The following is a 24,863-nucleotide window of genomic DNA, read 5'->3' as shown; positions in this document are numbered from 1 at the left end:
ATCATCCATCAGAAAAACCAGAGAATATAGTTCTGATCAGTGTTTGGTAAATTACTTTTAAAGTAATTAATTACAGTTACTAATTCATCAATATTGTATTTAAATTACTTAAATACAGTTATTAGTTAAATACTAATTACTCTGTCTGAAAAGTCACTTAATTATTCAAATCGCTAATTAGGCTACATCTTAAAATCCCTATAAACATTAATAGAAATTAAACTCTTTATTCTTTCAATTTGAGTCAAACAAGTCAAGTTTAGCCTTTTAGCTTTAAAACAACTATAATACTTTTTTCACCTTTTTTTTCACCTTTGGTTAACAAATAGAAATACTCTGTAAAATATCTGAATAACAAAAAAAGCTTAAGCTAAACAAGACATTTCAGTTTGGTAAGATGTTCAGGAAAAGCCCAACTAATAAAATCCGTACAGGTTTATGTAAAAATAACACTTAACTAATGGCAAGAATAAATGACAGAAATGATTCTCACAGCTGAATAAATCCATGTCAGATCGCGCTGTTCTTATGAGGTAAATTCCTCATAGTAGGTCTTCTTTCAAAAATGATGAAAATTAGATGAATCTTTATTAATTCATTTATTTTTTTGTATCTAGGTGATTGCATATGAGCTCAGATACCGGAAAGATTTCGTACAGATTACATAATCAGAAATATAGGTTTTTGATTTGAATTCGTTCATTTAAAAGTAGACACTTCAGGCTTTTTAGATTCTATTGATTTTAATCTTATGTATCCAAGTATTTAAGGTTTCTCTGTGAATCAGGAAAATCTGGAAGTGAACGAGCCACGGAGGGTTAAAGCCGCTGCATTCAATTTTATCTCTGCATTTTTCTTAATTTTTTTTTATCTTTTTGGCTTTATATCAGCTTTACAGTATTTAGACGGGGAAATGGTTTATCGAAATACTGTCATTATCCCCTAGCCAGACAAAATCAGCAGCTTAAATCTAGGCCAAAGCAGAGTCAGATTGTGCAAAGGACTCGTCTGGTTCCTGTGGCCTCCTACATCAGCATGTGTTGTTTGGGAGGGTTTCAAGAAAGATTCTCCTAGCTCATCCAAAAACAAACTCCAGCATATTCATTTATCACCCACGACTGGAACTTCAATCGGGACTGGCTTCAATGGTCAGATGAAACTAAAAAATGAGCTTTTTAGCAGCAAACCCACCAGATGAGTTTAGCACAAACAGGCATAAAAAGTACCCCATGTGTACGGTTAAATATACTGCTGTATTTTTGATGATGTGGCCTGTTTTTCTGCCGGAGGTCCTGGACATCTTGTTCAGACACATGGCATCATGGATTCTATCAAATACCAACAGATAAAATAATCCTCTGTTAGAAATCTTATAATGGGCATGTTTGGATCTTCCAACCGGACAATGACCCAAAACAAACCTCAAAAGAAACACAAAAATGGGTCACTGAGCAAAAAATGAATCTTTTACCATGCTGTGCCTGACCTCTGACCTCTGACCTGAACCCTGTAGAAAATGAGTGAAGTGAACTGAAGAGAAGAAGCTGTGAATCTGGAGAGATTCTTGATGAAGGAATGGTCTCTGATCTCTTATCAGGTGTTCTCCAAACTCTTCAGGCATTACGGGAGAAAACTCAGAGCTGTTACGGAAAAGGATGTTGCAATAATTGGGTGCCAACATGAACTAGAGAAAGCATTTATTTCACAATGAGATTTGTGACATTTTCAATATCAATTGCTGTACTTCAATGATAGGTTAGAATTTTGTGATTTTTATTTTATTTTTTTGATGAAAGATCAAAAGGATAAACAATGCAGATTTATTTTCACAGCTGCCTTTGCTCATATTTACCAATAGTGCCAATATTAGTGGAGGGCACTCTATTAGCAAATGTTGAAATTAATGCTTTATAAATATTTTTCATTGTTAGTTCGTAAGTGTATTAGTTTAATAACTAATTTTCACAAATGAATAAAGTGTTATACTAAAACGTTATCGTAAAGAGTTTATACAGATAGTTATATATTGATGTGCATGTTTTGTCACTTTGGTGCATTCATGAGTTTTGACTGAAGAACTGATGACATTCAGTGTAAAAAAAGGCAGACACAGAAAATCAAACCCCTTTCCACGGCGCTGTATAAATGATGCATCTGTGCTGGAAAACTAATCGCTGTGAACAAAGCTTGAATATCAGAACAACTGTTTTCAAAACAGAATAAAGGAGCGACAGACCGCAGGAAGATACTTTATTTGCAGAATATTCACAAGCTGATGTCCTGCTTCATTCAGATTCAGTTTGTCTAATTATTTCTGATTAGCAGGCCTGTTTAAATACCATCACATTCCAAAAGGCAAAGAAATGCTAAAACTTCAAGCATAGTTTTCATGTTTATGCACATTCATGGTTGTGTTGATCCACTTCTGTTTCATGAACATGATCCTGTTTAAAGAAAGAGAGGAACAAAACTCCCAAATGTAAGAATCACTTTATAGGAAATATGCTTTCTAATGTCTAAGATGAAGTGTCAGTAAACTGTCAGATGAATCTAATATACACTGGATTAAGATGCATGTGTTATTTAATGTTTCTGTTTGACGGTGATTATCTTGTGCTTGAGTGATTCTTTGTGACTCTTATCATTAGGGTGAAGAATAAACGAATGCTTCTCTCTGAGCTGAGCTTTGTGGTTTGTGTGGATGTTTTGTGCTCCTCCTGACGGCCCGATGGAGTCACTGACATGCTGCAGAATCACAGAGGGGCTGAACCTCTTTCTAATGCTCAGTCAACAAACTTATATTCATCAAATTCAGGTAATATGATTTGCTTTGGGGGATCTGGGTGATCTTCACATGATGATGCACTGAGTGGCTCCACAGCAGTCCTTAATGAGGGCCGCGCTGCTCTTGCTGATGGAGGGTTTGTTGGCTGGAGGTTCGGCCGTTCTGGGCTTCGGAGCTCCTGCGGAGAGAAACAGAGCCGGTCAGAGAACGTTCATCCTGCTGCTGCATTGTAACATAAAGTCATCTCAACTTTAACCCTTTTGTCACTGACCTCTCAAAAAAAGTCCAATTGTTGTTGGGAAAGCAATCATATGATGAGCTGCTATGTAAGAAAAAAATCAAAAGACTGAAGAGAGAGACTCTAGCTACAGTCCGGGGGTAAATTGGGCCAGGCATTAGGCTGATAACTCTTTCATTAACATTCAACATATGTTTTCATGCCCATTCAAACCGAGGGAGCATGTGCCCCCTCAAATTTTTGAGCCATGTGGATTTTGAGTGCAGCTTTAAAAAGACAAAAAGTAGCAGGTTAATATTTTTTTATATTTGATATGATCACATCAGGTTGAGTGCAGCACATCACTGCTAAACTCAAATCTGTGTTCGCGCTTTGGCTGGCACTGAGTGAGAGACAGCACTGCATATTATAACCAATCACAGATGAGTCTGTTAAGCTTATGAAAGCAATGGCCAATCAGAGGCGTTCAGATGAGTCATCGCTCGCTGACTGAAGTCTGCTCTCATCACAAACAACAAAGTGCAGATGTGCATACGAATGTAAGATATTCATTTCACAGTGTCAACAGATTCAGTGATTACAATGGGAGTTTTTGATAATGAAATTATCATGTTCTTTGATAATGTAAATGTTCTTTGCCGTCTTTCTGTACAATGAAAGTGTTCTAATGAGTAATTGAATACAAACTCAGTCGTAGTAAAAATATTTTAAGGCATTACACTCATATCTGGTACTTAAGTAAAAAGGCGGGTTTTTATGCGTAGTTAATAGATTACAGTTACATTAGGTTACTTTGCCCATCACTCATTATAGATCAACTAACAATCTATAAAAGTGCAAATTTTCTTACACATATTTGAGAATCGAGATATTTCATGATATAGTTAACACGTTTGGGAATATTTCAAATAAAAAAGGAAATATTTTGTAAAACGTAATCCTACTGTTGTGTGTCACATGACAAGCATGAGCAATTCATTGTTATCAGATGTAGCTTTGCACTCTGCCATCATCTAGAATGATCAGTGTTTTAGTGTTCCTTGCAGACGGCTCTCTTAACTTATATTTTACAGTTTGTCATTTGATATAAGATGTTTTAGGCTTTACAGTGGGGGGAAAAATGATATGATCCCCTGCTGATTGTGTACATTTGCCCACTGACAAAGAAGTGATCAGTCTATAATTTTAATGGTAGATTTATTTGAACAGTGAGAGACACCAATAACAACAAAAAAAATCCAGAAAAAACACATTTCAAAAAAAGTTATAAATTGATTTGCATTTTAATGAGTGAAATAAGCATTTGATCCCCTATCAATCAGCAAAATTTCTGGCTCCCAGGTGTCTTTTATACAAGTAAGGAGCTGAGATTAGAAGCACTCTCTTAAAGGGACCTGTTACCTGTATAAAAGACACCTGTCCACGAAAGCAATCAATCAATCAGATTCCAAACTCTCCACCATGGCCAAGACCAAGGAGCTGTCCAAGGATGTCAGGGACAAGATTGTAGACCTGCACAAGGCTGGAATGGGCTACAAGACCATCGCCAAGCAGTGACAACAGTTGGTGTGATTATTCGCAAATGTGCATCGAAGTTCTCTGGGTTTAGCTATATTCTGAGAGATTCCCTCAGGACAGCATGCCAAATATGCTGCTTATTTGCTCAATTCGATTATATGGCGAACTCCTGGAACGTGAGAGACGGCTATGAAAACTCTTACTCTGTATGATGCTGAGCTTCTGTCGGAGGAATTCGGCCATCTCTTTATCTTCCTCCTGCTCCCTGTGAGACAGAGACAACCAGAGAAATCTCTCAGAAACTTTCAAAGAGTACATCTGATGACAAATGTCACCAATAAAAGTTGTATTCTCTGACCTCAGACGCTCGACCTCGGCATCATCCACCAGGAAATCTCTCTTCTGCACCAGCTGATGAATCTCCTGGATTAATTTCTCTTCTCTCTGACGATGTTTCTTAGTCCTCTCTGCTTCTGTGTGTTAGAAAACGCACACATCAATCCAATCTGAGACGTGTGTGAGTATGTGTATGTGCGTGCGTGTTTGTGTGTGCGCTCGTGTGTGTGCGCGTGCGTGTGTGCGCGTCACCTGGCACTGCCACTATCTTCCTCAGCTCCTGCTTCAGCTTCATAATGTCTTTGCAGAGCTGAATATCGTCCATCCTGAGAAGAACATGAAAGAAAACCAGTCGCTCAGATTCAGTCATTTCCAGAGGAGAATCGTTTTGTTCTGAACATGTGCAGTAAATGCAGCAGCTACTCACATGAAGCGCAGCTCAGACTCGCGTCTCACCAGCACCTCCCGCAGGCGCTGAATCCGAGCCATTTCCGCCTCCAACTCGTCTGCAGACATGGAGCTTTCAGCCATGGACACGTCCATCTGGCCTTGGGTACAAACAGACGGTGAGTGAGAGTGTGTGTGTGCGAGAGTGTGAGTGTGTGTGTGAGAATGTATGTGTGCATGTGTGTGAGAGTGTCAGTAGGATATTTCCCAAAAATACGGTGGCCGAGAGAGCTCAACGCACTGCAACTTCAGAAAAACACATGCAAATAGAAAAGCTCCAGCAAATCAAGAAAACATCATCAATTTGACAGCAGGTGCTGCAAATGCTCACAACACAACCAAATAAAGAATATTATTTGCAGCGCGTTTCTTTGTTTGGTTGTGTTGTGAGCATTTGCAGCACATGTGTTGTAAAATTGATGAAGTTGTTTTCTTAATTTGCAGGTGTTTTTTCTATTTGCAGCGTGTTGAGCTCTCTCGGCCACTGTACAAAAACCTTCAAACTGGCTGTTATTAAATCTCATTAAAGAACCACAACTTGACCCCAAAGAATTAATTAGACTGATCTCGAATCTCTCTTTTCTGTAAAGATACTAGAAAAAGCAGTATCCTCACAACTATGTTCCTTCTTAGAGAAAAATGTTATCTGTGAGGATTTCCAGTTAGGATTTATCATAGTACTGAGACTGCTCTTATTAGAGGTACAAATGACCTGCTTCTATCAACTGATCTTGGTTGTATCTCTTTATTAGTGCTACAGAATCTTAGCGCTGCGTTTGACATTATCGACAGCAACATTCTTTAAATAGACTAGAAAATTATTTTGGAATTAGAGGAAGTGCATTAGCATGGTTTAAATTGCTATGAACTGATGGCAGTCAGATAAGTACAGTGAATGAAGAGGTATTATATCGATCACAAGTGCAGTATGGAGTACCTCAAGGCTCAGTACTAGTACTGTTACTTTTCACGCTTTACATGTTACCCATGGGAGATATCATCAGGAAACATGATAATGATAGGAAACATGATGATGATACTCCGCTCTATATTTCTTTGTGGCCTGATGAAACATACCAATTTGCAAAACTAACGGAATGTATAGTTGATATAAAAAAAACTGGATGACTAGTAATTTCTTACTGCTAAATTCTGAAAAAATAAAACCCCAGAGGTGTTAATTATCGGGCCAAAAACCTCTGCATGTAATTACCTAGAACACGGTTCCAGAGTTTGGGAGCTGAATAGGAAAAGGACCTGCTGCCCGCTGTTGATTTTGATTTTCTAGGTATTCTAGGTATAGAACTCTAGCTGCTGCATTTTGGACCAGTTGGAGTTTGTTTATTAAGCGCACAGAGCAACCACCCAATAAAGCATTACAATAATCTAACCTTGAGGTCATGAATGCATAAATGAATGTTTCTGCATTTGACATTGAGAGCATAGGTCGTAATTTAGATATATTTTTTGTCAGTCGAACCCCTTTGACCTAAATTATTTACTTGAAGTACCCCCTGAGATATTAAGTAAATATTTCAATAATTTAATGGCACATTTGCATGTTTAACTTTAAAAACATTTTTTTATCAGTTTTAAAGTTTCAGTAATATTTAAGTAGTAATATTGTTATTATTACACTCAACAAAATTATAAAAATTCATATTACTGTAATATATATACACTCACCTAAAGGATTATTAGGAACACCATACTAATACTGTGTTTGACCCCCTTTCGCCTTCAGAACTGCCTTAATTCTACGTGGCATTGATTCAACAAGGTGCTGAAAGCATTCTTTAGAAATGTTGGCCCATATTGATAGGATAGCATCTTGCAGTTGATGGAGATTTGTGGGATGCACATCCAGGGCACGAAGCTCCCGTTCCACCACATCCCAAAGATGCTCTATTGGGTTGAGATCTGGTGACTGTGGGGGCCATTTTAGTACAGTGAACTCATTGTCATGTTCAAGAAACCAATTTGAAATGATTCGAGCTTTGTGACATGGTGCATTATCCTGCTGGAAGTAGCCGTCAGAGGATGGGTACATGGTGGTCATAAAGGGATGGACATGGTCAGAAACAATGCTCAGGTAGGCCGTGGCATTTAAACGATGCCCAATTGGCACTAAGGGGCCTAAAGTGTGCCAAGAAAACATCCCCCACACCATTACACCACCACCACCAGCCTGCACAGTGGTAACAAGGCATAATGGAGCCATGTTCTCATTCTGTTTACGCCAAATTCTGACTCTACCATCTGAATGTCTCAACAGAAATAGAGACTCATCAGACCAGGCAACATTTTTCCAGTCTTCAACTGTCCAATTTTGGTGAGCTTGTGCAAATTGTAGCCTCTTTTTCCTATTTGTAGTGGAGATGAGTGGTACCCGGTGGGGTCTTCTGCTGTTGTAGCCCATCCGTCTCAAGGTTGTGCGTGTTGTGGCTTCACAAATGCTTTGCTGCATACCTCGGTTGTAACGAGTGGTTATTTCAGTCAAAGTTGCTCTTCTATCAGCTTGAATCAGTCGGCCCATTCTCCTCTGACCTCTGAACAAGGCATTTTCGCCCACAGGACTGCCGCATACTGGATGTTTTTCCCTTTTCACACCATTCCTTGTAAACCCTAGAAATGGTTGTGCGTGAAAATCCCAGTAACTGAGCAGATTGTGAAATACTCAGACGGCCCGTCTGGCACCAACAACCCCTCTTGACAATAAAGCTCAACTTGAACTTGAACTAATATTAGTCTGTTTCTTTCTTATTCTGAGGTAACCGTAGCCACCCAGATCCAGTCTGTATCCAGATCAGATGGTGGATCAGCACCTAGAGACAACCTCTACAGACCTGAATGTCAGCGGAGACCAGGACACCTAGATGAGCTCCAGAGACAGACCCCCAGTGAAGACCCTGTCTCCTAGACGGCCATGGAGACAAGACCACAGGAACCAGAAGAGTCCTCTGCACAATCTGACTCTGCTGCAGCTTCGTCTGGCCAGAGAAGAACGGTCACTATTTCGACATGCTATTTCCCTGTTTTATGCTGTAAAGCTGCTTTGACACAATCTGCATTGTAAAAAGCGCTATATAAATAATGGTGACTTGACTTTAGAGAGTGTGTGTGTCTTATGTTACTACTGTATCATGCATCTTCATGGAGTCTCTCAGTGTGTTTGAATCAGTGTTTTGGTGATTCATTTATGAAGTCAGTTCTGCTCAGGTTCCCACAGGTGGAGATATTTAGTTCATCTTCCTTGTGGCTATTATAAAGCTGTAAGTGACACACTATATTCTGTTCTGACTTGTTATCACCTTAAACGGGTTAGAGGTCATTGACAGAGGGTTAGGAATTCTAAACAGTCAATCACTTCCTCGATTTTGGGATCATTTTCATTCAGACAGCGATATGATATTCTAAAATTCAGTAATACATTCAGTAACACAAAAACATCTGTCTTTTTCTTTGTGCGCCAGAGACACAGCTGTATGAATCCATGTACAAATGTAATGTTAAAAAATAATATTGAGGTGGAACAAAACTGGAAAATTTTATATATCCTGAGTGTTGGAGCCAATCATTGTAAAGTTTTACTTGGCCACTGGGTGGCACGGTATAATTGCAGCACCGGTGTACGAACCAGGTGTGTGTGTGTGTTGGTAATTGGGAAGCGCACAGTTTTTGACTGCACAGCAGAGTAGCGTGCAGGAGAAACTATACATTTATGCTGTGTTTTCAAGGTATGGACTCTGATTATATTGGTAAACAAGAAACGCTCCCAGCAAGATGTTTTGAGACATTCGTTATTCGAGCTTAAATAAAAACATTTATTTGCATCTATTTTCCGCTTGCATGGACGAGTCCTAGAACTTGCTGACTTATATTACCAACGACAGCAGCTTATTGGAAAGCCGCTACACAAAGTTAAAAACTTTGCTTCATTGGATAAAGAAGATAACTTGGATTAAACGTCAATGCATGTGTTTCGACAGACAAGAACGACACCGTTTGTTTGGATAAAGGCTTCTTTCTGCATATGAGCACATCGTTTCGTCAATACGCTTTTGGATTTATTCCTTGGATTCGACTCAGTGGTTTCGTTTGGATTGCATTTCTTCTGGTTTGCTGCATTTGTTCCTAGAGTTGCGCTGCACGCTCGTCTCTTCAGGCCTGATCAACGCGATTATAGGTACGTTTGTTGCAACATCATAATGGCCATATGAAATTATGTGTGCACACAATCGGGGTCAAGCTTTAATCCAATGCATTGGTTGCCGAAGATTGACTGACATTGCTTTGTACAGTATATTAATTCTGTTTGTTCAACTGTTTACAAAATGGAAAATTAAAAGTATGAATTCTGAAGGGGATATTGTGTCAAAGCAAAGTTTGCCTAGTGTTGAAAACGCTAGTTAAGACCAGTTAAATTAACAGCTAAAGCTTTGGTAGAAAAACTTGACACCTTGCAAAAGTTAAGAAAGGCAAAGTTAAATAAGGCTCAGAAAATAATAGAGTCAATTAACAGGTTAACATATGATGACAAAGAATACGAGCCTGAGGTACGTTTGGCCTTTGAAGATTTTAAGAGGTTGTGTTCAGAGGCTAAAGATACTCATGAGTCGCTGTTGGTTATTTTACCTGTTGATGAGGCTGAAAAATCAAATAATGATACCAAATAATGAGTTCATTGACCGTGTAAATAAATGGTTATCAGGCAAGCCAGAAGGTCAGAAAATATCTGAAGTAAGCAATGTAGAGGATGATGTTGGTCCTGGAGACAGTGTCTCAAATGTGTCTCATGCTACCTCCAAACATAGTAAACGTAGTTCACGCAGCAGTAGTAGTAGTTCGTCCGTATCATCCGCATGTATTCAAGCAGAGGCGGAAAAGGCCGCACTTATGGCACGTGCTGCTGCGCTGAAAGCTAAACATGCCATTGAAGCTCAGGAGGAGGAATTGAGACGGAAAAAGGAGCAATTGGAATTGGATGCTCAAATAGCAGCTTCAACAGCAAAGATAACTGTTACAAACGTTTGATAAATCAAAGAAAATGTTCTCGCAGTACAAGTTCAACTTCAAAATCAAAAAAGAGTGAAAAAAGTGTGGTCAATGCACCTGATAACCTCAGTTTTGATTCTTCACGATCAAAGTGTTTAAATCCTAATGCAAACAAATATGAGCCTGTGATTTCAATGCCAGTGAATACAGCTGGAGCAGCTGGTGTCTCTGCATCACAAGATGTAACTCAGAATCAGAGGAATAGATGGAATGATCAACAAGTATTCCACACATCTGAACAACCTAATTTCCATTATTCTGTTCAAATGCAACATGATAATTTGGGAATCCATCAGGTTACACGTTCTTCCACCTCCAGGTGATCCCCTGCTTAAAGTTCTAAAAAGGCAAGAGGAATTAACAACTTATCTTGTTCAACAGCAAGTAAATCCTTGTGTTCTACCAAAAAGGGAGATTGCAGTTTTTGATGGTGACCCATTGCAATATATTCCATTCATCAGAGCGTTTGAACATGGCGTTGAGCAGAAAACAACCAACGATAAGGATCACTTGTATTTCCTTGAGCAGTTTACAAAGGGACAGGCTAAAGACCTGGCCCGCAGTTGCCAACATATGGCTAACATAAGGCTATGCATTGGCCAAAAGGTTAATAAAGGAACATTTTGGTAATGAGTTTAAGGTATCTACTTCCTATATGGAGAAAGCCTTGGGTTGGTCCACTTTGAAGGCTGAGGACGTACAGGGATTACAAGCTTATTCAATGGACGAACTCTCATATATGCAAGAACCTAACATGCCTAGCAACATGAAAATTGTTGTAATGAAGTTACCTTACAAACTGAGAGAGCAATAGAGAGCTAAGGCTTGTAAGATTATGGAGACTAGTCAAAGCAGGGCAAAGTTCTCTGATGTTGTTGAGTTTATTGAAAAACAGGTAAAGATGGCATCTGATCCTGTGTTTGGAGATATTCAAGATAAACATGGTACAGGTAAATCCAGAGGTCAAACCTTTACAAGAAATAGTTTTTCCACTGACATTGCTGCTTCTGTTCCAGTTAAAAAAATTAGCAATGCTTCATCACAGCAAAGGTTCTGTCCTGTGTCTAAGTCTAATGGAAACTGTTTGTTTTGTTCAAAGCAGCATCCGTTAGAGAGGTGTTTTGCATTGAAGAAAAGGACTCAACGAGAAAAGATTGAATTCCTGAAAGCTAAAGGAATTTTTTTTCGGCTGTTTAAGGACTGGACATTTTAGTAAGGAATGTGAGAATCGTCTGAATTGTGACATTTGTGGAGAAACACACCCCACAATCCTGCATATATCTCTCAAGGATGTAACGCTCTCGGTTACTCACGTAACCTCGGTTCCCCGAAATGAGGGAACGAGACATTGCTTTGGGGAAATACATTTTCCTCGAATATTACTGAAGCCTTATTGAATCACGCCAGTGAAACTGGCCAATGGCGTTCAAGCGCGCGAAATATGAGGGGGCTCGTCACTATATAAAGCAGCGCTTGTACGTCATCCATTCAGAATCTTTGACTGAAGCAACTAAGCATTGTAAGATCCTGAGCTCGGTGACACGGCAATAAGAGCAATGTCTCGTTCCCTCATTTCGGGGAACCGAGGTTACGTGAGTAACCGAGAGCGTTCCCCTTCAATTCGGTCACTCAACATTGCTTTGGGAACGTATAAAATCCCGCCGTGTCACAGCGATGGAGCCCAGCTCGACTAAGTATGTCAAGTTTCACATTCGGAGCCGTAATGAGAACGGCAATGATATTGGCGCTCTTAGTAAAAACAGCTCAGGTCTACAGGACCTAGTCGAAACCATGTAAAGTCAGGGGCGCGGCAGCTAGACGATGCCGCGTCACATCAGGGGCGGAGTTAACTCCGGTGAAACAAAGAATGTGAAATGGCGGCGGCTTCGGCGCTTTCACAAATAGATTAGTTGAAATTGTTTAATTTCAATGAAATCATGTTATAATGCACAGCCGTACCGGTATGATGGTAACCAAGTCCTAGAAGACGTGGTGAACTATATCATAATACTGTGATAAACTGATAGGGACAGCATTGAATTGGTGGTGCGTCTATACAGGGTGTATACGACCTAGTCGAAACCATTGGTACACATCTCAGATCATGGCTGAGTAAGCGCGTGCGCTGCTCGCACTGACAGCACATGCGAGGCAAGCGACGACACATCTAGGTTATAAAACCTCGCGAAAGTGCTGGGTGACGACCAGCCTGCCGCCGTACAAATGTCCTGAATAGATATGCCATTTGCCCAGGCCCAGGATGATGCGAGGCCACGGGTTGAGTGGGCACGAACCCCTATCGGACATTCCACACCTTTAGAGCTGTAAGCCAAAGCAATTGCATCGACGATCCAGTGTGACAGCCTTTGCTTGGACACAGGCAGTCCTTTTGTATGTCCACCGAAACATACGAATAGCTGCTCCGAGAGTCTGAACTGTCTAGAGCGCTCGATATAAGTACGCACCGCTCGTACAGGGCACAGCAGTGTATTAAGCGGCTCTGTCCCGGTTGGTGTTTCGGGGCGGAAAGCAGATAGTGATATGACCTGCGCTTTAAATGGAGTCGAAAGCACTTTAGGCACATAACCTTTTCTAGGCTTCAAGGTGAATCTGCAATCACCTGGCCCGAATTCAATACACGAGTCGTCAATTGAAAGCGCTTGTAGGTCTCCAACTCGCTTAACAGAGGCCAGCGCTAGCAGGAGCGCTGTCTTGAGAGAGAGCGCTCGCAAGCTCGCTGATTGTATGGGCTCGAACGGGGGTCCCGTGAGAGCGTCAAGCACTAGCGCCAAGTCCAAAGTGGGCAGAGTAGAAGGGCGAGGAGGGTTCAGCCTTCTTGCTCCTTTTAAAAACTGTATGATCAGGTCATTTCTGCCGATCGGGCGATTTTCGACGTGCGCGTGAAAGGCTGTTATAGCGGCCACATACACTTTCAATGTGGATGGCATATACGACCGCTATCAAATCGCTCTTGAAGGAAGACAAGGATTATTGATATTGGGCAGCTGATTGGGTCTTCGCCCCGCGATACGCACCAACTTGAAAAAACTCTCCATTTATGTGCGTAGAGACGCCTTGTGGAGGGAGCCCTAGCCTCAGATATAGTGTTCAGCACGCGCTGAGGAAGCGCATCTGTTACTGGCAAGCTCCGTCGAGCGGCCAGACATGAAGGCTCCATGACTCCGGATTTGGGTGCCAAATCGTCCCTTGTGCTTGAGAGAGAAGGTCCCTCTTCAGTGGGATAGTCCACGGGGGGGCTACCAGCATCTCCACCAGTTCTGGGAACCACGGCTGATTGGGCCATTTCGGTGCCACTAGCAGAACAGATTCCTTTTCCTCTCTGATTTTGCAAAGCAAACGAGGCAGAAGTTTCACCGGAGGAAAGGCATACTTGCGTACTTTCGGCCAGCTGTGAGCTAGTGCATCCACTCCCAGGGGGGAGTGTGTCAGTGAATAAAACAGCGGGCAGTGAGTGTTCTCCGCTGATGCGAAGAGATCCACCTCCGCCCTGCCGAATACACTCCAAATCATTTTGACTGTCAAAGGGTGTAATCTCCACTCCCCGTGGATTATCCCGCCCCTCGACAGTAAATCCGCGCCGTAGTTCAGGCGTCCGGGGACATGTACTGCCCGGATGGAGAGGAGGTGTCGATCTGCCCACAGAAGGAGGTCTCTCGCCAGTTGCAGCAGTGGTCTTGAGTTCACACCGCCTTGGTGATTTATAAACGCTACCACTGTCATGCTGTCCGTCCTGATGAGAATGTGACTGTGAAGAATGTCTGGGAGAAAGCACTCGAGCGATAGGTGCACAGCACGGAGCTCCAGACAGTTATGTGCCATGACTTCTCCGTTTCTGACCACGTCCCGAAGGCTGGTCTGCCATCGCATACGGCTCCCCAACCCGTACTCGATGCATCTGTCGTGACATTCTTTCTCCTGATCACTTGGCCAATACGAACACCCCGGCGAGAGAATTCCGCTCTGCTTCAGAGGAGAGAGAGCAGCATTCATGCATTTCGTAAACGTACGAGGGGCCAGACATAAGCCAAAGGTCAGGACCGTGAATTGGTACGCTATCCCTTCGAATGCAAATCTCAGGAAGCGCCTGTGGTGGGGGGCTACCTGAATGTGAAAATAAGCATCCTTTAAATCCACGGAGATACACCAATCTCCCGTTCTGATATGTGAGAGGATTTGTCTCAGCGTAATCATTTTGAACGAGCGCTTTGAAAGCGCGCGATTCAGCGGTCTCAGGTCCAAGATTGGGCGGAGCCCGCCGTCTTTCTTCGGCACTAGAAAATAACGACTGTAGAAGCCGCTCTCGCGGTCTGTGAGGGGGACTGCCTCTACAGCGCGCTTTGCGAGAAGGTTGTGAATTTCCTCTCGCAGAACTGAGACATTCTGCTCCCGTACAGTGGACATTAACACACCGTTGAAACGGGGCGGTCTGCGGAAGAACTGAAGCGTGTAGCCGTTCTTTATTGATTTCATAACCCACTCTGATACCCCTGGCAGTGCCTGCCACGCTTCTGTGAACTGTGACAGCGGGCGAGGCGGACTGCACACCGTGAGGGATAACTCGCCGTTGGGGGGCGGGGAGTTTAATACCACACGAGTGTGAGAGTGAGTGATGGGGGAGAGGGGAGTGAGAGGAGGAAAATTGCCCTGATATTGAGGTGATTTTTGTATTTTTTTTTTTTTTTTTTTTGACTTTATTGCACTGCACTGTGGAACAGTCAAAACACAAACATGACAATCGTTCTCGCCGCCCGCCACAGGCATGGGGGGCGTGGTGAACACACACAGCGGAGCGAGCAGACTTTCTCAGTGGCTTGTCTTCGGCGCTGAGTGTAGCTTTCCTCCTCCGAGAGACAACATCAGGAACGCGGCTTTAATCCCGTAGCCGGTGGCCTGCTGTCTCTGACAGGGCGGGGTCTCTGGCCCTTCGGCCAAGGCTGTCTCGGCCTCACCGCCGGCTCATGCTCGCGCCGAACCGCAGTAGGAGAGGCGAACAGTCTTCCCGCGCGCTGCGCTGAGGATGAGCGGGAACGTGCAGGAGGGATCGCTCCAGCGCGCTTTGGTAAGAAGTGGCTAATGGCCTTCGATTGCCTGATTTACCACTGTTTACTAATGTAGGAGTGGATTTTTTTGGCCCCATCGAAGGGGGACGGAGTAAAGTGAAACGCTATGGAGTAATTTTTACTTGTATGGTAAGTAGAGCTGTCCATTTGGAAATGGCATACTCACTTGATACGGACTCATGCATCAATGCCTTGCGTAGGTTTGTCTGTCGTCGTGGACAGGTTTCTCGCATGAGATCTGATAATGGGACGAATTTCATTGGTGCTGAGCGGGAGCTAAGAGAGGCACTCATTGCATTAAACAATGAAAATATTCAAAGAGCCTTATAGCAGAAGGAAGTTCATTGGAATTTTAATCCACCTTCAAGCTCTCATTATGGAGGAGTATGGGAGCGTATGATTCGAATGTTGAGACAGATTCTATGTACAGTCCTTCAACAACAAACACTGGATGACGAAGCACTGCAAACTGTATTGTGTGAAGCAGAAGCAATTTTGAATGATCGACCCATCTCTAAGCTATCCAATGATCCTAATGATTTGGAAGCTCTTATACCAAATCACCTTCTTATGAAAGGAAATCCTGCATTGCCGCCTGGTTTGTTTGAAAGTTCAGATTTGTATGCCAAAAGGAGATGGAGGCAAGTACAATATATTGCGGATCTCTTCTGGAAAAGGTGGGTACGTGAATACCTACCCTTGTTGCAAGAGCGACAAAAATGGAACAAAGAATGTAGAAATCTTACTTTTGGAGACATCGTGATTATTGCTGATCCTACAGCACCACGTGGCTCATGGCTTCTTGGAAGAGTCGTGGAGACTTACCCAGACAACAGAGGTTTAGTTTGTTCAGTAAAAGTTCAAACCAAATGTAACACCTTGGAACGTGCAGTTAATAAGCTTTGCCTCCTATTAGAAGCAACAGACTAAATAGGGTACACAGTAGTCTAATATTTGAATTTACTGTTTTTTTATATACTTTTGGTACAAATTGTGAATTGGTATGTAAGGCTCCATTTTGTATAGATGTGTAATTGTTATGTCATCATGCCATAATCAATTAAGGGGCTGGTGTGTTGGAGCCAATCATTGTAAAGTTTTACTTGGCCACTGGGTGGCACGGTACAATTGCAGCACCGGTGTAAGAACCAAGTGTGTGTGTTGGTAATTGGGAAGCACACAAGTTTTTGACCGCACAGCAGAGTAGCGTGCAGGAGAAACTATACATTTATGCTGTGTTTTCAAGGTATGGACTCTGATTATATTGGTAAACAAGAAACGCTCCCAGCAATATGTTTTGAGACCTTCTTTATTCGAGCTTAAATAAAAACCTTTGTTTGCATCTATTTTCCGCTTGCATGGACTCTGTTTGTACGCGTCCTAGAACTTGCTCACTTATATTACCAACGACAGCAGCTTATTGGAAAGCCGCTACACAAAGTATGCCTCGATGCTGTAGAAATAATATTGTTACTGTTTGCATGATAACATCAGTTGTGTCAATGGTAAGTGGAAATAAAATTGTGTTAAATAGTTCTGTAAAAAAAATTAAGCTTTAGGATGAAAAGCTGAAATCTGACACAAAGCAGGTATTTCTTCAACTTTGGGCACTTTTTTGTCTCGGTGACTGATTTTATTTTTTCCCGATGTTACCTGTTCCTTGATCTGGTTTTGCTCTTATTAAAAAGCCCACGTCTCCTGCCATTCTTTGCTTCCCGTGTTACAGAACAACTAGCCTTACATGATCGATCAGGAATAAGCCTGGCTTGGTCTCCAGCTCATGGGCCTCTTGTGTGCTCCTTCACTCCTTCACTCTCCTGGACTCCTGTTTATTCAGGATCTGTGACTCTGTTACATGTTCCCTGATTGTTTGGACTTTCAGTCACATTAAAATGATCTTGGACACTTTGAAGGGCTTCAAGAGCTGATTACTAGAAAGTTGAAGTCAGGTGAGTTTTATCAGGGTTGGAACTAAACTCTGCAGGAAAGTGGATCTGGAGTAAGGTGCCACTTCTGGGGACACGTTTGGCACAGGATTTCTAAATTGTCTAAAATAACCATGTGTTGGTTGTTTGTGTTGTGATGATCAATTGTCCTGTGCTGATCATGTTCCCGGGAAGTGGCACGTCTGGAGGTGAGAAGCCCTGCACTATAACAATCATGATTATTGGGAAAAAAATGTTTTCCCCCAAAACACATCCCCCAAAACCACCATAAAGGACTATTTTGCCATTTATGCCACTAAAAGTTTTTAAAAAGTTGGTGTACTTTTTTCTTTTACCATGACAACAACAACAGAGTTACTGAAGTGCTTGAGATGAAGTGTGAGACGTGGGATGTTTGGAGAAACACGTGAAGCGCTAGCTGCAAAATCAGCTTCTGCAGAACAGAGACGGACGCTTTATTAAAAAGATGTCTCACAAGTTCACCTGCTTGTGTAATAAACGTAAACCGATTTGTCCAAGACAGACAGCTCAAACTTGACTGAATCATTACTAAAACTAGTAATAAAAGAACAGAAATATTATTTGATGACCAGAAGAATTACTGAGATAAGGAGCTGTTTCTATACTCTAGCATTATGATTGACAGGATAAGACTCCATTTAACATGTCATTTTGACCACAGGATGCTATTAAACAGCACATCATTAATGTAATAAAATGGCCCATGTTGTATCATAAAAATGACAAAATAATAATAATGTTCTGTCCACAGCCGGACATCTGAAATAAAGCAGTGAACATGTGAAAAGAGCTGAAGAAACACATTGCATGTTTTAAAATGAAAGGGTCACTTAAACAAACACGACAGGGCATCAGAGTCGTTGAAAATTAATAACATGAAATCATATCTGATAACATCAGCATCGCGTCTGATAACAACACTGCAATCATATCTGATAATAAGACTAATATCACATGACAGCAACTGTAATATCATACCTGATAATAACTGAAATCACATCTGATAGAAACACTAATATCACGTCTGATCATAAGACTAATATGATATCTGAAATCTGAAGTGACTGTCACCTTTGTCTCTGCTCCGGTTTGTCTCCTGCAGCGCGCCGTATGTTTTCATCGTCGCTTCGCTTTCAGAAATGGCTTTCTTTAACTCCATAGTAAATGTTAATGTCACAGATCTCGGATTTCGATGATTTTGTCGCTTTGTCGTCGCTGTAATCACGCTGATCTGCGCTCATCCGCGGAACCCAACATCTTGACAGAATGAAGCTGCGTGACGTCACCGCAATGAGGGATGCACAGCGCATGCGCACAAAGGATGACACCAGAAAATAAAAGTTTAATGTGCATTTTATAGCCTATTGTTCACATCTAAACCAGTGAGATTATTAATAATAATCATACTAATTGTCATTGATGTTTAGTATGCTTGTGAGTCTGGTTGTTATTTTTGAGATCATGCGTTTTACAGAAGTTCCTCTGCTTCGATCGTGTGAACGGCTCCTTTAAATCAAGAAAGTTTATGGATGTTGCTCGAGTAAAAATGGCAAAAATGACAGTGCATCTATCCGACGGTCAAAATACTAGGCCTGTTTGTTCATAAACTGAGCATCAGTCATGAACGTTACAGTAAACAGTATTCACACATTACTCATTAACATTATGCATTAATTAACTGTGATTAAGATAAGTTTTGTGCTCATTTAGTTCACAACAGTGGCACGTTTTACCCAAAAAATTATATCCATTAATATCCATAATCTGAATCAACACGTCTAAACTCTTTCCTTAACATGGTTTTATTGTTAATTTACAGTAAATAAAGAATACACAGGACAGTGCCATATTTGTGGCTGATTCATTCATCTGAATAAAAAAAAAGATTATGAAGATGTTCAAGATATTTACAACTTGGTAAACAATAAGCACCAACCTATTGAATGTAATGTAGTGTAAAAAATAAAAGAGTGCCGTAAGATGGATGAAAATTCATAGTAAGATTCCATGAAGAAAAATATATGCTTGAACCCCGAATTAGCTGCTTTGTACACAAATATATAGGAAATACTAGCATTTAAACAAACATAAAACATGTTTCCATAAAATTAATTAAAAGATCATATTAACAAGGCCCCTTGCAAACAAAGCATCAAATACAAAGTCAAACAGCAGAAACATGGCACGTGACCAACAATCTCTTACGGGGCAGTCGTGGCCTAATGGTTAGAGAGTCAGACTTGTAACCCGAAGGTTGTGGGTTCGAGTCTCAGGCAGGGATTGTACCCTCAATAATACCACGACTCCGGGGGTGTGTGCACTACTGTGTGTGTGTGTGTGTGTGTGTGTACGCACTTGCATGGGTTAAACGGGTCATACACCACTTCCCTTTCCTAAACCTGCCATATTTACAGAGAGAAAAATGCTGAAATACTAAATATACATATTATTAGCATGTGTAAATGGCACAGAAACAAAAAACAGAGACACAGAGAATCAAATATAATTGATGTCTTATTATATTTTTTAAAAAGGAAAAACATCCTTTAAAAAGGAAAAACAAACCTTGCTCATAAAATAATGTGTTTTGCAGACGTGACAGTGTTTTAAATAAAAACCAGAAACAGCCGGTGAAGGCAGTGCGGATCAGCGGAGGAACCAGAGCGAAGTTCAGGAACTGTGTGTCATGAAGAGCAGTAACGTGTGAGATCCAGCCCAGGACCGTCTGCTGCAGAAGTGTGTGTGAAAGTGACTGATTTACCTGCATGACCGGCCAGTACATCAGTCCCGTCTGCACAGAGAAACAAACACATGAGTTCAGATCTGGAGCTTCGCGGCAGCTCAGACTCACCTTGTAGGTGTTGAGGAACTTCTCCCTCCAGTCCTGCAGAACCTCCTCTCTGCCCTCCATGAAGCTCACACCTGCGCAACAACACACACACCTGAGCTCTACCTGCGCGCGCCTCATCGCACCCGTCACGCGACTCACCTGAGCTCACCTGTGTAGAAGGCGCTGATGGCGAGCGGCGCGGCGAGCGTCTGGTCCAGCAGCAGCTTCCGCAGCACCGGCCGCAGCGCGTTACCGGGGAAGCGTCGCTCCAGAAAGCGCATCCAAAAGAAATGGAAGTTTCCGTGAAAACCGAACGCGACTACGGCCACGTTTCAGCGCATCTCAGCGGCGTCCTTCTCTACTGACAGCCGCCAACGGTTCACATATGGACTGACATTATCTATCTCTGTACGGAAATATTCGCTAGCGTCACGAACGCTCGCGGCTCCGTCGCTCTCAGCTGCTGTCCTGTCAGAGGTGACCGAGAGCTCGCGACGCGCATGCGCAGAACCCCCGATCGCCCCGCCCACCGAGCAGACGAGGACCTCAACAAAGGACTGAACGAACAAACACTACTTTCTTCTCTTAGCATGAGATCAGAGAGTGTTTTTATTAAGAACATATTACTGTATTAAGCTTCTTGACATGTCTCCCTGGTGTTTTTATATTTTAAGGAGCACGTGGGTTAGTTTCAGCACTGTTTAGCTGTTAATAACGAAACCCTGCAAATGATTTCTATTAAAGGTGTATTAATCTCGAACTGTTATATAGATTCAGAAGCTGAGATCATTTGTTCTAGAGTACTATTACTGGCTATTGATTTATTTCCCATGTTCTGTGTATATTTGATCATGTATGGAACACAAATGAAAAGCACGCGCAGCTGAGCATGAAGTCCTTTATATTTAGCGACGTTTTCAAATAAACCTCATTTTATGGTGCCTAATGTACAACGATTGGTGTTTTCTGCACCTATGAATCTCGTTCTGATGAAACACTTCATATACACCCTCTGTAGGGAACACGGCTGAACTCATTCGTGTGTCCCGTCATGCCCCGGTGCATTGTGGTCGCTGTCAGGGGCGCATGCGCACAGCGGAGCTCCATCTTTCCATCCCGAGCGCAGAAGAGCAGCGGATGTGTTGATGCTTTTGGACGTTTTGTTTTTATTTTTAAACGCCCAGAGTCGATGTGAAACGAACGCGAGCGGACTCCTGCTCCGTTATTGTGCTCCAGGGATCCTGCAGCGAACGCGATGCGGCGCGAGGCGGGTGTTATGAGGTAGATCGAGCCGCTGCTGCTGCGCTTCGGCCGCGGAGACACATCTGAGTGTAAATCCGCCTCAGGAGCGTTTCCGGCCCGCGCGCGAGCAGGTACGTGCGTGCGATCGAGTGTCTGCTGCGCGTGTTGTTTAGGTTAGCAGTTAGCTCTCTCTCTGTGTGTATTTGTGTGTGTGTGTGTGTGTGTGTGTGTGTGTGTGTGTGTGTGTGTGTGTGCGTGCGCGCGCGCGCGCTCGGATTCACCCGCAGCCATAATGAGCCCAGAGTCTCATCCCGAAGCGAAGCGGCTAGCTTTAGCTTTAGCAGCGGTCCAGCAGCTCGTTTATCTGCACTGGTCAGGGTTGCATTATGAAATACAGAAATGAGTGATTGTGAACGTGATACAGCTGAGGATTGTCACCACACTCACTCACTCACTCACTCACACACACACACACACACACACACACACACACACACACTGAGCAGTTAGATCAGTCATCTTCAGGAGTCAGTCTGATCAGATACAAACATTATTTAGTCACTCGGAAATCAGTCAGAATACAGCAGTGGATGAATGCGACAGGCATGATGAGAAAGATCTTATGAAGGGTCATGTTATTGACAGGTGAGCAGCACCTGGAGTGTGACACACACACTACACACACTCCAGCACTACGCACTACACACACTCCAGCACTACACACACACACACACACTCCAGCACTACACACACACTCCAGCACTACACACACACACACTCCAGCACTACACACACACACACTCCAGCACTACACACACACACTCCAGCACAACACACACACACACACACACACACACACACACACTTCAGCACTCTATACACACACACACACACACACTCCAGCACTCTATACACACACACACACACACACTCCAGCACTCTACACACACACACACACACACTCCAGCACTACACACACACTCCAGCACTACACACACTCCAACACTACACACACACACACTCCAACACTACACACACACACACACACTCCAACACTACACACACACACACTCCAACACTACACACACACACACACACACTCCAACACTACACACACACACACACACACACACACACACACTCCAACACTACACACACACACACACACACACACACACACACACACACTCCAACACTACACACACACACACACACTCCAACACTACACACACACACACACTCCAGCACTACACACACACTCCAGCACTACACACACTCCAACACTACACTACACACACACACACACTCTGATATGCCTCATATAACACTCATGAAGGGATCAAGTCGTTCTGTGTGTCTGTATGATGTGTGTGTTTGTGAGCTGATGGTCATGTTGATGTTGTGTTATCAGCACACACTGCAGTCCATGACCTCTGAACTCTTTAAGGTCACAGCGGGGACTCTGTGTGCACGATCACACTGTAACATCCTGGTGTTTTAGTCATTCAGTTGTAGTGTAGTGTAGTATGTGTGTGTGTGCGCCACTCAGTCAGTCCTGTCGTGAGTCAGCAGCACAGTGACACAGTGATCTTCTTATAGTTCGTCCGTGTCTCTGTCTGTCCAGCTGTGAGGATTGTGTGATCTGGACTCACACCGGTTCACACTCAGGCGCACCGGAGTGAGTCCAGATCTCATACGTTCATCTAAGCCAGTCCAGAATGCCCAGCATGACACACGTCTGAGTTCATGTTTGTGCTTCAGAATAGAAGAGCTCTTATTAAAACACTGAAATTCATCCATGAGTTTTTGATCTTTCTTGAACCCGTGCTGACGCATTCACATTAAAGGCCTGCTGTACAGCACCTGTATGTTCTGATTTCATCTTTCATTGGTGGAGCTCTGCTGTCAGTCACAGTGCTGACCAATCAGGGCTCTGTATGTTGTTTAGTGTCTGCGGGTCACTGTACAGTGATTGACTGAAGAGCGCTTGATGATTCTCCTTTAGTTGGTCGAGTCAGTCGCTGTATAAAGTACATCAGCACAATATCATGAAGTACTTCTTGAAGTAAATAACAGTGACCATAATGGGAGAAGATTATTGTAACATCTACCTTTAATTTACAGTTAATTTAATGAGAAATCAGTTCTGAAATGGAGTTCTTCAGAGCCTCTCGTGTCTTTACTGGACTCACTGGACGCAGATCCTCCTGAGAGTGAGAAATGTGTTTATATTCTTGGAAGATTTGATGATGTCTGATTGGTGGTTTAGGCCACATGACCTCTGAAGATGACCTGTGAGATTGTTAGCATGTCTGCTAAAGCCGTTCTGATTTGATTTGATTTTTTCATTAGAGTTAGGGCTGCACGATTTTGGAAAACTTGCATTGCGATATTTTTTTTTTTTCTGCTATATTATATATTTCGATATGAAAAAAATCACCAGATGACTAGAATAGCTCTATTTGGGAAAAAAAAAAACACCGATTGGTGTCATTTTGTAGGTGAGTCAATCAGCATAGAAAATAAACAAATTACACGCATAGATAGAACGAAGAAACAAATGAAATAAACAGTGCTTTCTATTTGTCAGGTAAGTAACAGTATTCAGGTACAGAAAATGAATAATCAGATGTAAAATAAAACCGTATAGTCTTCACTGTATAAATTAAATCTAATAAATCTGTTAAAGCTACAAAAGGGATTATATGTGTTTTGTTGTTTGACACCGAAAGCAACAGGAATATTAAACTGCCGTGAACCAATATAGTGTTACACATCCATTTTCATTCTCAATTGTTTACCTTCACCTGAGCCTATAGCTACTGTTTACAAGGACACTTGCAGAGACATGCATTTTGCTAAGTGAACGGAATTCAGTGTTCATGTGCATCTGCGCGTCTACACCGGACAACAATATACTACAGAAGTCATTATAATCAACGAAGCTGGATACGGCGCGACACAAATCCCGACAGAAAACTGATGCCTCGTTCTATTTATGACGTACTGACACACAGTTCAGATGATGTGCAGCGATCGCTCTGTTGTGTCCGGTGTAGGATGACTTCAGCTGTCTCTGTGAGCAAAGAAATCAGTATAAATATAACGATCAGTATACTAAACCTCGCACATCGCGATATTGATGCTGAAACCATATATCCTGCAGCCCTAATTAGTTAAAAATTTATTTAATTTTTCATATCAACATTTGACCAGAGGACATTTTGTTCCTTGCAGTTTTATTTTGGAGGGTGTAATCAGTGTTTGACTTGCAGCAGCATTTGGGTGAAATCATCCATTTACAGATCGTTATGGTGTTTATTACATTATATGTAGAGTAGCGGTGCGTTGTAGTTTTCGTATA

At 42.3% G+C, this 24,863-nt stretch overlaps 2 protein-coding genes across 3 annotated transcripts in view; one reads left to right on the top strand and one right to left on the bottom strand.

Annotated features, from left to right (window-relative positions):
- Nucleotides 1–1,682: 1,682 nt before the first annotated feature.
- Nucleotides 1,683–18,724, bottom strand: LOC306845128 (bMERB domain-containing protein 1-like). Of its 2 annotated transcripts, none has more exons than XM_079377725.1 (6): nt 18,499–18,724; nt 5,305–5,425; nt 5,130–5,203; nt 4,900–5,014; nt 4,745–4,806; nt 1,683–2,963 (listed from the first exon to the last, which is right to left on the bottom strand). In XM_079377725.1, exons 1-6 carry the CDS (start codon nt 18,584–18,586, stop codon nt 2,851–2,853), a joined length of 573 nt encoding a protein of 190 aa, XP_079233851.1. In that variant the 5' UTR covers nt 18,587–18,724; the 3' UTR covers nt 1,683–2,850. The 2 variants fall into 2 exon arrangements, with proteins under 2 accessions (XP_079233851.1, XP_079233852.1); XM_079377726.1 differs by having other exon boundaries at nt 2,234–2,963; nt 4,900–5,008; nt 18,499–18,723.
- A 2,611-nt stretch (nt 18,725–21,335) lies between these two features.
- Nucleotides 21,336–24,863, top strand: part of LOC306845425 (methyl-CpG-binding domain protein 5-like) — a 36,970-nt gene continuing 33,442 nt past the window's right edge. The window contains exon 1 of the mRNA XM_079378209.1: nt 21,336–21,630. The gene's annotated coding sequence lies outside the window, so the exon portion shown is untranslated. The remainder of the gene's footprint in view (nt 21,631–24,863) is intronic.

The sequence above is a fragment of the Barbus barbus genome (assembly GCF_936440315.1).
Source record: "Barbus barbus genome assembly, chromosome: 25".
In the NCBI taxonomy this organism is placed as follows: domain Eukaryota; kingdom Metazoa; phylum Chordata; class Actinopteri; order Cypriniformes; family Cyprinidae; genus Barbus; species Barbus barbus.
The sequence above is the reverse complement of the archived record's forward strand: the minus strand, read 5'-3'. Positions and strand labels throughout refer to the sequence as shown.